General features: G+C 41.9%; 1 protein-coding gene across 1 annotated transcript in view; it reads right to left on the bottom strand.

The window, feature by feature from the left end:
• Positions 1 to 962: 962 nt before the first annotated feature.
• unc5b (unc-5 netrin receptor B) overlaps positions 963 to 12761 on the bottom strand; it is a 46983-nt gene continuing 35184 nt past the window's right edge. Inside the window, exons 7-15 of the mRNA XM_031874570.1 lie at positions 8147 to 8341; positions 7350 to 7718; positions 7166 to 7253; positions 6563 to 6737; positions 6237 to 6476; positions 5274 to 5423; positions 4603 to 4767; positions 4303 to 4481; positions 963 to 3779 (exon numbers count right to left, since the gene is read on the bottom strand). Coding sequence (XP_031730430.1) covers positions 3614 to 3779; positions 4303 to 4481; positions 4603 to 4767; positions 5274 to 5423; positions 6237 to 6476; positions 6563 to 6737; positions 7166 to 7253; positions 7350 to 7718; positions 8147 to 8341 — 1727 coding nt within the window. The 3' untranslated portion in view covers positions 963 to 3613. The remainder of the gene's footprint in view (positions 3780 to 4302; positions 4482 to 4602; positions 4768 to 5273; positions 5424 to 6236; positions 6477 to 6562; positions 6738 to 7165; positions 7254 to 7349; positions 7719 to 8146; positions 8342 to 12761) is intronic.

The following is a 12761-nucleotide window of genomic DNA, read 5'->3' on the forward strand; positions in this document are numbered from 1 at the left end:
AACCTGCAGACTCTTGGTTGTCAGTGACACGAGTGGACACCACTGTACTAAACTAATCATCATCAAATGAATCACTGCCTGAATGTAAAGGGTTCTCCAACTCACAGCTGTTGAACTGCCGTTTTCCCCTGGCAACAACAGATCTAATTGTGCAGACTCAAAAAATACTATTATCATTTCATAATGCAGAATAATATCTGTTGTAAATGCTGTACGTCACGCAGGTGTGTGCATTTACTGGCATCACATGTTCTCAAAATAGTTTTTACACACCTTCAAAATAATAATATTCTTACTGACGATTTATTCCCTCAAAAGTAACAAAAAGGTCCTGTTTAGATGTGAAGGGGTGGGTTGAAGCTGCAGTCCGGTTTTTACTGTCCCATCATTGTATGCATTGCAAAAGGTTCAATTAGGTCATGCACCGAAGGGTGGCATGTCAGTCCTTAATTAGCAGTGCATCTAATGAAACAGGTGCAAAGTGTTGCCTGCCATTAAGACAATACTGCAGTGCACTCTCACTAGAGATGACTCATTTGGATATTTGCTCGCAATATAAGAGTCTAATCTGACAAATCCCTACACATCCTGCGGTCGTAAAGAAAATAAATAAAAAAAACACAAGGTTAGAATGCTCCCAGCGCCCAGAGTCAATCCTTAAAGGACACGATTAGCCTCTAAAACCTTGTTCATTTGAAGGCTGGACAGCCTGCTTGTTAAAAGCTTTCAAAGCTAAATGGACCTAAAGGGAATTTTCCAATGAGGTGTGAGGAAAAGAGGGACAGGCTGAGTAGCTCTCTATGTGCTGTGAAAATGGGGTGTAATTAATAAAAACACATGACATTCTTTTTCCTGCCAAGAAATTCCAAAGAAGCCTGCAGTTTGCTCTATGGATTTTATGAAAGTCGCTTGTATTAACTTTGATTTTGCATGTTTTAATTCAATAACAACAACACACAGACTATTGTTAAACTAAGAAATATAATTTATTGCATAAAAATTATATTTAGTTACAGGTAAGAAGGCTAGACGTATATTTACAATTGATACTTTACAGAGTTAAAATAAAGTCACTGAATCCATTTAGGTTTTTTTCATAAAAATGTCTGACTTCGTGAACAAAGGCTAAATATTTCTCTTTTATTGGAGCAAGGAAGAATCCAGTCCGGCTCCAGCATAAATGATCCAGAGCTATAGCCAAAGATCCAACAGATACTCGAGAAATCTGGACGAATAAACACTGTAGTCTACAGCTAGCCAGTCTCTGTAACAAGATTTGAGGAACGAAAAAAAATAGTCCTGCAATGTTCAGGGATCCAAAGTTCTGAACCGGTTGCATTCAGTTATTTCCTCACAGACAAAGACCTGCAGGGCACGAGTTCATGGTATTAGTCACAACTTGTTTTGTAGCCATTGTACCGCACTTTGTTTTCTTCTACCATATGGGCTTTTTCAATAGTAACTCTCTTGGTCAGTGATCCAATCCTTCCGATCCAGTTGAAGAATTCCCACACATACCACTGTAACCAAAAATGTTAAACCACTCAAGAATACAAAATCAAAACCCTGTCAATGCCCTGATCTGAAAAAATAGAATTACTCTTCCAGGAAACAAAAGAAGTCAAAATGCTTCACTTTTCTTTTGTACTTGCATAGCACTTACAAAGAGAAATGACAGCTCTTAAGCGTGTGCACACACTGTACGTGCACACCCACCTGCCCACACGTACCCACACACTCACACACACTCACACACACACACACACAAGTGTGTTTTCAGTTCATTCACACAAAACAGTGACATGACTCACTGCTGTAGAGGGGGATACTGCCTGTGTTTTGGTTTTTGTGGTTTCAATGATACAAACACTTGTTTTGCTTTGAGGGAGAAAAAGACTCAAAAACACACAGAACTTAAGTATTAACAAAGTTAAAAGATGAAGGTATTTCAATTTCTGTCTAACAATAACTGACAGAACAATATCGATAATGCAAAAAGCTTGAGGACCCTGACCACAAAGCAGGCGGCTTAGTAAAATGGTTAACAATATGTTATAAAAATGAGACAAGGGAGACATAATGAGTTACAGGGTGATGGATAGACAGATGGACACATAGATAAGTGGTGGACAGAGAATAGATTGAAACATAATGTATGAGTGTTGAGGTCAATTTTATGGTCCCTTGGTGCCTAGTTGATTCAAGGAAAGGCTAATCTACTCTGTAATATTCATCTCTGAACAATGGAAAACTGCCCTCAGTTACAGCAAAGCACAATGCCTAAGAAATACAGCATACAGTATTTTCACCTGGACATTTGACCGCCTCTAATCATGTTTTACAGAATACATTTTACATTTTGAAATAGATGCACCGTATTAAAAATAACAAACACACATGGTTTTGTTATTCACAACTGAGAGATCCACTAAGCACATAGCTCTCCCATTTGGCCTGCATTACTAGAGTTAAAAAAAACACAGCAGCTCAGCAGCCTAAATAAGCACCGATGATAGAACAGGTTCTGTATGATCGTGACAGCAATGACAATGAAATTAAAAAAAAATCCACAAATATGGATAATAACTTAAAGAGCGTTCCCCAAAGGAAACTTTTAACGGATGACCAGAAAGCTCTTCTGCAGTTTATTCTCAACAGATCGGAGGAGTGTGGCAGAGCGATAGAAGAAAGAGGAACCCCCCCTTCCCGTGAGGTGGAATGGTATGCCAAGGCTTTGAGGCATTTGTTCGTACAAGATAAAGAGTCCGTCGGTCAAGGTATCCGTAAATTCTTAAATGAACGTCACAATTCACCACCCTACCACAACTAAGAGGCCGCTCTTTTTCAAGCGCAATGCGACACGCTCAAGCCCTCCGACCTTGAGGGTTCGGACCTCATGGGATTTGTTGACGATCCAAGTGGTTGGACAAGAAATCCAAGTCTGATTCAGAGCCTGTTAATGACCAGTTTGTCTGTGTGTGTTGGAGTGTGTCTATAGCCTGAGGAGGTTTTAGACAGGTTGGCGCTGCCTGTCATTCACTGCACACACAGAATGACAATGCAGAAAACAAAAGCCCCTGCCATGAGGTGAGATGGTGTTAAATCATGCACTTTCATGCTGCAACTGAAACATGGCTAATCCCGTGTTAGCATTTGTCTGTTTGTGTTATTGTGCGTGCTTTAGTATTGAATACATGAATTTTGTTTGTTTGTCCCAAAGCTTTTGTTATTTATATACAAAAATAGCGTAATTTTCAATCTTTGAAGACGACAGTCAACACAACATATGACATTACTTTGCACCCATTTTACGCTTTCGTACCCTCAAATTGGTTTCACATCTTGCAGATGCAACATTACTTTGGAGGATTCAGGCAGCATCAGTATAGCAGTTATCATAGGAATGGGTTACGGTGGGTATGTCGCTACAGTGGCTGATCGGGGGTCAGTGAAAAGGAAGATGAGGCAGAGGTAATACATTGCATGTGACGGAACCAAAATGCTCTGTGGGCTTATGGTTTGTGCATATTCATCGGCAGGTGTTCTTATTTCCATCACGGTGGAGAGAAAAAAAAAAAAAAAAGTCTGGCTTGCTCTCTTGTTCCTTGACCAATCAACAATCCCCATCTGTTGTCATGACAACTAACACCTCACTTTTGCCCATTTCTTCCAGCGCAGTCGCCAGAGAGACCAGGTCTGCGTCAGCCTGGTGACAAGCTTCCCATAAGTCCAGTAGAACACCTGTGGGGCTGGGCTTTGTTGCAAAGTAGTTCAAGTACCTGAGGGAAAGAAAGACAAGTTGTAAGAAGAGTAAAGGAAGCTCTCCGTTGTTGATTATAGACATTTTTAAGTCATTAAAACTGTATGTGGCAAATACTGCTGGTAATACTTATTTTTGACAGTCCAAAATAAAGGCCCCAGTGACCATATTATATACCATATTTTACAAATCAGGATTAGCCAATTAGCAATGTGAAATATGTTCTCAATGTATTTGTATTAAGCAATGTATAACATGCACGGCTAAATCATATCCCTGAAGTTAATATTCAAGTCTTGTTTTCAAGATTCTTATCAGTATGACAAGGATATGACCCGATGTTTTCCACAGTTGCCTGTCGACATAAAAAAAATTAAAAACATAACCCCATACATCTAACCTCAGACAGAGAATAGCTTCAAGCCTTCTCATACACACCTCTGAGTTATCACTTGACAGTAGGAACTAGGAACCTGAGTATCAACACTGGACTCGTGAATGACCAAGCTGCCTTTCACACATACATGTGAGGCGGATCTGACCTGTCAAAGCCCAGACTGCGTGCCAGGAGTCTCCAGTCACATCCTCGAGCACTGGGTGCATCCAAACTGGCACAGATCTTCTGGCGGATGGAGTCAGGCAAGCGAAAGGCATAGGGTCCCACTTGAGAGGAAGGCAGGCAGGTGCCTCCTGAGGGGAGGGGTGAGTGCGGGGGTAGAGTCTGGATCGACAGAGAAGGTGGGAAGCATTGAGACCAACCTCTGTATTTTGTTTTTGGCAAAACTGTGTGGCTTACATTGCAATTGTATCTGCGTTTGCATTATCTAAGCTGTGACCATTACCTCCTGAATATCCGTATGAAGCTGGAATATCTGTCCCTCCCCTTCCACCTGTCGGACACAGATCTTACAGGTGAGCTGCGACACAGCCAGGCTTCCTCTCTCTAGGCTGAAGGTGCAGTGCAGGGGTCTCTGACTGCCGCTCCAGATGTGATAGAATGGGATCTCCTGTTAACACAGACAAATGTCAAGAAGGAAAGCTGAAAAAACATGGTCTCTGCAATGTGATACAAGTTATTTTGTCCTAAACAGCACAATCAGGAAAGATCTAGAAGACAGTTTCCAGTCGAGGAAATCGCAATATGCTTTATATCGATATCGGGTGTTTCCACCAACTAGGTCTGGTTGCCAGAAGACAATTTATTACCTCAGCGAACTGTCCATAAATTAGGACCAGTATCAGATTTCTCCATTTCTTTTTTTCAGAGGGGGTTCAGACTGCAATCTCGTTGCAGCTGTGAATGCAGCGTAGAGCTTGTTTACAACAGAAGTGACTAGTCGACGAGCTGTGCTTCTTTAGAAGCACATTCACTAGTGAATCTTAGGCGTGAAGTGATACTGACAATTCATTAATAGTTTTAAGGATCCACATCATTCAAGCTGCTGCTGATTTGTGCTCTGTAGGCATGAACATAATCTATAGACACGATGCATATCAACAGGCTGTTATCTACCTGATACTTTGCCAGAAGTTTGCTTCTCCAGTGAGTGTGAGGGATGTCGTGGATGGACAGGCGCAGGTTGTGATAGCTGTCTTTGAACAGCAGAGGCTTGGGATCCTCCAGCAAAACTCCTCCTAGACTCCTCTCCAAATCCAGCACCTCCTGCAGAGAGGCAGAGAGAAGAAGGGCTTTGGAACACATTTATGTCATCATGGGTTCATCAGTCTAACACATTTCAAAACAGGTTTTCAAAAATACTTAATTAAAATGCATTGTGCATTCTCTAAGTTGAGGTCTCCAAATGGAAATGTGTGAGAGCTAACAGTCTGAAAGCTGTTTGAACTTTATCAGCCAGAAATCATGTAGTGTGATGCCAGTAAAATGCACACAGCATGCTCATGTTTACTACCCCGGCTGGTGTGTGAACACTTTATACATAAGGGACTGAGAGAGGGAAAAAAATCGAACGTTAGCGAGTCCAAATTTCTCTGGATGGAGTGCGCACTTGCTGTTTACTTGGGGGTTTGTATTGTGCTGTACTATTTAGAGTTGTTGTTTCTAGTGGGTAAGGGAGATTCAATGTAATACCAGAATTTGATTTGGGCAAATAGGATGGGTAATTTTGTTTTGATTTTTATTTTGTGTATATTTTAGTGTGTTAAATGTTCTTTACGACCAAACAAAGCTCTATTTTAGCTGTACGTTACAACTAAAGCTGACTTGATAGATATATTTACATTTTTTAAAACATCTAGTCTATTGTATGCTTGAAATAAATGACCAGTAAAGCACTTAATAATACTCACACCAAAAGTACAGTAATGCCAAATTGACTCACACGTCAAAGAAATGAACAAACAGAAATGCAATGTGACAAAAGGAAAAAAGCAAGAAGAAGAAAAGTGGACAATAAAGGAGAGAGGTGACCAGACAAATGCAGACATTTTAACAGAATGACAAACACACAAGCAGCACCTTGAATGCATGTGGGGTGTCATGGATGCAGTAGATACGAAGGCTGTAGTCCAGGGAGAGGCAGGGTGCTCGAGGGGCGAACAGTGCCAACTGCAGGCGTTTGCAGGCGGGCTGCGGAGGGCAGGACTGGCCCACAAGACCGTATGTTCCCAGCTGCTCCATGAGAACATGACAACACTCCTCCTCCAGCTGCAAGTAACACGGAGACGACAAAGTCTCCTCTCCTACTGTCAGCACCTCCTGAAAACAGATGCAAGTAGGGTTCAATGATGTAACATCGTCCAACGAGCTGCCCGTTATATTGTACCAGTCGGAGGATGTCTCACCTCCCATGCCCCCTGGTGAGTCTGTGTCTTGAGTGTGAGGGACCAGTCAGGTGTAGGTGTGTCTAGCTGGGCACAGTGCGGCAAAGTAAGAACCACAGGACGATTCAGCAGCATACCGGATGGGCCACAGCTCACCACGGGACTTAGTACAGTCTGACTTCCCTCAGAGGGTAGCCTGTAAATGTCACACGCACACACACACACACACACACACATACACACATACACACACATACACAGAGGGAGAACATCAGGTGTTTGCAACAGTTGCCAAAACATCACACTACATCTATAAAAGAACATCATGGCCACGACACGGTTTGGAACATGCTGGTATTGACGTACATGAGAAAAACTGAATGTGGATCTTCCAGAAAATTGGCAAAAAAATTAATATACTCCAGTTTCAGTGTAGAAGTTGATACATTTTTTTATCCTCAGAAAAAAAATGATAGAACTTTCAAACAAACTTCAAGTGGTTCGCAGTAGGTGAGCCGTGCATGGGAAACACAAATTCTGATTGAGGTGAGCATGAGGTCTGTTCTGCCTTGTGGTTGTGAAGGAGATGAATGAAATAGAGGATTGGAGATGAAGGGCACTCACGTTGTTTTGTCCCACTTGTTGATAATAAGGTACATCTCATAGAACTTCCCCTGGGGTATTGTGCCAGGGGGGATCAGCAGACTCACACCTAAGGGAGAAGATGTCATGACTTATCTTATCCTATGGGTCATACACACTGGGTGTGAACCAGTGACATGTGATAGCTGCAGGCAATATATATTACCTGTGTTGGGGATGGTAAGGCGTCCTCCCAGATTACCCAGGGTGGCGCTGGTGCTCAGCCCAGGCTCTCTGGAGAGGGTGTGGCTGTGGTAATCTCGCTCTCTACCCATAGTGCCCACTGACTTCAGGCTGAGGATCTCCCCATCACCTAAACACATGTCCGCGGGGAGCTTCAGCGAGGAAAGGGTGGAGCCATTATACACCTTGATTTTGAGACTTGGCAATGGGTCCAGCAAGGGAGAGGTGGTCATGGGGATTTTGTGGGGGCTGTCATTGACCCCCTGCTGCAAGGAGAAGAGCGGCCCACGGAAAGCCCCCGCTGTGGCTGTCAGATCCGGTGGAGCTGAGGGATGCAGAGGGTGAGGGTTATCTGTGGGCACGGGAGAGGAGAGGAGCTGTTCTCTTATCAACAGAAATGACACAGGCTGGGTGGAAAGTGCTAAAAGTGAGTGAAATGGATTAATGTTTCTAATTAATATTTAATGGCAAGAACAAGGGAAGGTATACCGTGACAAATGCTTGAAATGTAAAAAAAAAAAAAAATGCAGTAAAAGAATAGAGAATTGACTAAGCGAGAGGAGATAATGGTATAAAGAGAATTAATTTATGGGATGATATAAATAGCGGTGTGTTAATGAACTGAATTATGAACAAGTGCTTCAATTAAGATGAGTAAAAAGAAGAAAAGTTGGGGAAACAAACATAACGATAGGAAGGAAATTGTTTGTGAACATGTACTGGATGGCGTATGTGCGAGAGTGTGTGTGTGTGTGTGTGTGTGTGTGTGTTTGAACCCACCCTGTCTGGGAGGCTTGTAGTTGCCAGGGTGGAAGGCGGCAGTGAGAGCAGATGACGAATCGGTGATGTCTCCATGGAGATGGCGGCATCTGCGGCGATATGCGAGCACTCCCACGCATAACACCAGAATCACACACAGCAGCAGGGCCCCCACCAGACCAGCATAGACTGCGACACCCATACCTGGGGGCAGCGCTGAAGGAGGGATAGAGAGGCAGACGGTCAAGACACCATACAAAGACACGTGGAAACAAACGGATACAAATGAAAGGGAAACACAAGAGGGAAGAAAACACAATTTACACAGAATATATCATCTGATTTACTACATATCAGTTGGAGCAGAAAGAAGTGTAAGTAAGTTATCGTAGTCTAAGTAAGTGCTGAAACGACTGGAATTTTGAGTTGGTCTTTGGGAAACTGTGACACCACTTCTGAATACACCAATACTGACTTTTTTGGTTTTTTTTTACATGATTACTTGAAATATAACAATTAGATTGTTCGCTGATTACAATCAATGGTTGCAGCCCATTTATTTTACATGGGCCGTCTTAGTAGAAATTTAATTTTTAAGAGTCAACAATACTGACATTCTCACATATGTACATTGAAGTAGTTATTGGTCACTGGGCTTAAAGAGATCCCTCCTTAGTATGATTCCAGTATAAGTGAAGGGGGGACAAAATCCACTGTCCTCGTTCTGTATAAAATAAGAATTAGATGACGCTAATGTGACGCTTCAGCAGTCCGACGTCAAATCAATGTATATCTTAAGTTACACTATATTTAGTGCTTAATTGCTTTTCTGTGTTGCTTTCAAACTATCACAGCTCAGCAAGGAAACACTATCCGGGAAATAAAAAGGAGATAATTAAGCCCTAAAACTGTAACTGTAGAAAATAATAGGAATCCTTTTTAGGTATATCGGGTATCATTAGGGCCATGATGTGAACGATCCACATTAAATACAGTTACTTTGTCAATGTCATTGTACGATTCATTGTTTCTACAAGTCATTGACTGATTTAGGCTTGCATCGCGTTACCTTATGCAAATGAAGCCAATGAGTTCCATGCAGTCGGGTATATGAATTTAAAAGTTGGGAGAAAGAGAGCATTGGTATCAGGAGAGAAAAAGTTGGATTGGTACATCCTTGGAAAATATTCACTGTATGCCAAGTCAGATTGTTGAAGCCTCATTTTAGCTTTAGTTGAACTTTAAAATGCATTTTTACACAGACACAGGACTTTGAATTTTGTCCGTCATCTGTTTCATAGAGAGGGGATAACTTCACAGCCAGTATGGACAGGAGAAATAATCACAGTGACTGATAACTCTTTCAGTATACTTGTGTGTGTGTGTGTGTGTGTTGCTTTTAGATAGACTTGAAAAAAACAATACTAGTCTATAAGTCTGGCAGTATGCCTGCTAGGATATACCCGGTGCTCAATTTGATTCTAGCTAAAGCTACATTTTTTTTTGTTAAAGGAATCACTGAGGAAAGCAACAATAATAAACAGCTCCTCCTAGCCTGCAGGGGGGGTGCATCTGACAACTAAAGTCTGCATGGATCGAACTGGTGGGGGATGGGTGGTTGGCCACAACTTCACCTGCTCCCTGTTGGGCTCCCTATCTTTTCTCCTGCTGAGTGATTGGCTGTGACTGGTCATCAGGCCCACCACAGCCCAACACTAGCAGAGTCATACCCAACTCAGACACGTGAGCCATTCACACCCCAGCAGAAAAGAGGAGCAGACAATGACCAAGGTTGGCGGGAGACAAAAAAAAAAAAAAGAGTGAACAAGAAGAGGAGGCAGAATAAACAGAGGAGGAGAGAGCTAGAGGAAAGGCAATTTGCCAAAAAAGATAGGAAGGAGTAAGATAAGGTTGTGATTTGTTGAGGGGACAGACGGATTATAAGTGTGGTGATGAGGAGAGGGGAGATAAGGATGGCGGTGCTTTAGGAAAAGGCCCATGTTAAAAGAGCAGGAGAGAGGGAGGAAGAAGTTGGAGGAAACAGACACTACAGAGCAGCAGTGAGAGTAGAAGAGGGGGTGGAGGAGAGGAAAGCCGGAGGCAGACGGGCTGGCAGAAGAGAGCTCCCGTGCTCACGTGGCGCGATGGAACCGAATCCGACAGCCATCTCCCCTGAGCCCACATCACATTGAGCTAGAGGAATTACCATCAGTTCGAATGTAAACTATATCACAGATTAACTGAAAGTCAGACATAAATCAACTGTTTTTCTCCAGCAAGTGCTATGCTCCTACCTCATAGCCTACAGATTAATGGGGTTCAGTTTAGAGGCATGTCAGTTTGCTCCCTTCATAACAGAGCTTGTAGATTTTTTTTTAACATGTTGGGTTAGAGACAGATTAACTGTTTTGGGGGCAATTTGTTGAATTACACCAACAACTATTAATCTTTGCTGTAATTCTATCTTTGTTTCCCGTTCAGTTTCAGTGAACTGCTATCAGAATCAAAATCAGGATCAGAAGCAGCTTTAGAAACTGTTTATTGCCAAGTACGTTACACATACAAGGAATTTGGCTAGGTGAATAGTGCATAGCAGTAAATAAAGTGCAAGAGTATAAGACATCATTTAAAAATAGAAAATATGCAGTAAAATATAGTAAACAAACAAACAAATAAGAGTAAGTTAAAACAAAAATGTAAAAAGAAAAGAAAAAGTTATGTAACCATGATAACATGGAGTCAGCTAAGAAACCTATGCTACACTTAGTCAACATAAAAGACAAGACGGGGTTACAACACTCATAAGAAGGCTTGACAAGAAGGTAAGGCGTGTCTTCACTGAACTCAATCTGAGATGACAACAAGGTGTGGATAGACAAAACGCTGCACACACTCCACTTCACCTGCTAACACAGATGTTAGGACTCCTCATCTGTATTAGCACACTGACAGACAGACACACACACACATGGTACAAACACAAACAATATGGTATGAAACAGTGAAAGAATGAAGTCATGGGAAGGTGAACTTACGATGGCTTGCATGTTCAATAGAAATCTTTTTATCTGTTTGAACAGGAGAAATAAAAACAAGTGAAGAAGAAAAGAAAAAAAACACAAGAACATAAAAATGGATGGACTAGTTGCTATGCAAATGAAAGATACAATAACATAATACAAAGCAGGAACGTGAAAGTAAACAATAGCTCATCAATATGAAAATAGAAATGTAAACATAAAAGGCGTACTGCAAGAAAGAAAACATATTTTGTATCTAAAAAACAACCTCTTCCTGAAATGCATGACAATATGCGGCATTGTGGAATGAAGTTCAATATAATTGTTTATATAATATAGAAAAAGAGAATAAAAGCCTATTAGAAATGACTGTGAAAGAGATTAGGATCATTTGGATGAGTGACAAAGTTAAAGACAGGCTTCAAAATGAACAAGGATGCTGGTGTTGTATGGTACATGAGGGAGGAAATGCAGATTAAAACAGTCTCTTTATACACCCCACAGGGTATGTTATCACCTTCATCATATGAAAAAAAAAAAAATCAACTATCCTGACAGGAACAATCTTTTCTGAAATAACCACCAATTTGAATCATCCCTGAGTGGTTTGATGAATGTCAAAACCGTCTTTCGCCACTTACTAGATCTCAAACCTTCTCTCCCAAGGATCATCAAAACACCAAATGGTTCCCTCCGACTTTTACATTCATTCAGCAGCAATTAAAACCTACCAGGAAGCAGCAGAGACGATGGTTTGTGGCGTCTCAGAGCATTTTACATTTATGACTGGGGTACTTCACTGGTCCTCAAAGGGATTGACTACGAGTGAGTCATTAGAAGCAGCCATTGTTTGATTGACTAAAGCATTGTCAGAGTCATGATGTCATGAGGACAATTCGTGACCGCAAAATAATGATATTAATGTGCTGGGAAAGTAAATAAGTCAGTAACCTGCAGTGAGCCAAGTGACACATTTACAGATTTCCAACAGCTTCCCGATTCCCCCCCTCTTCCAGAGCCACTTGAGTGCATGTTTTCCTGACAGCCTCCTGAGAATGCTCTGCTCTGACAAATCAGACAGTGTATTTGTCTAATCTGGCTGCTCCATAGAAGCCTGTTTATGTCAAGGCTTGCATGCATGTCTGATAGAGTTGAAGCACTGTGTGCAAATGATCGCCCCCCTCCCCTCCTCTCATTACACATGCTTTGGTTTTTTTTGCATGTATATGTTTTTAAGCGTGTACTTGAATGTATTTCACTGCCTCTGTCGATGTGCGTCTCAGAGACTCTAATGCGCTGTCAGCTGGATTCCTCCCAGCTCCTCGCGGGCTGCACATTGGGTGTCAGTGTGAGTCTAACTCACTCTCATATGCTCTTCCCTGTGCTAATTCTTCGACTTGGTCGTGTCATGCTCGCATCCCACTCCATGTGCTCCGTTAGCCTCCGCTTGCTTCTTCTCTCTCTCTCCCCCCATCTGTGCTCTTTAGATGTGGATCACTTGACTTCTGTCTTTGTGAACCAAAATTTTGCCTCATGAAGCATCTGTCTGGATTTAGCTGTTTTTTCATATCTCTCTCTCTCTCTCTCTCTCTCTCTCTCTCTCTCTCTCTCTCTCT

This window comes from Anarrhichthys ocellatus, unplaced genomic scaffold (genome assembly GCF_004355925.1).
Source record: "Anarrhichthys ocellatus isolate YVR2014 unplaced genomic scaffold, GSC_Weel_1.0 scaffold3, whole genome shotgun sequence".
Classification (NCBI taxonomy): Eukaryota; Metazoa; Chordata; class Actinopteri; order Perciformes; family Anarhichadidae; genus Anarrhichthys; species Anarrhichthys ocellatus.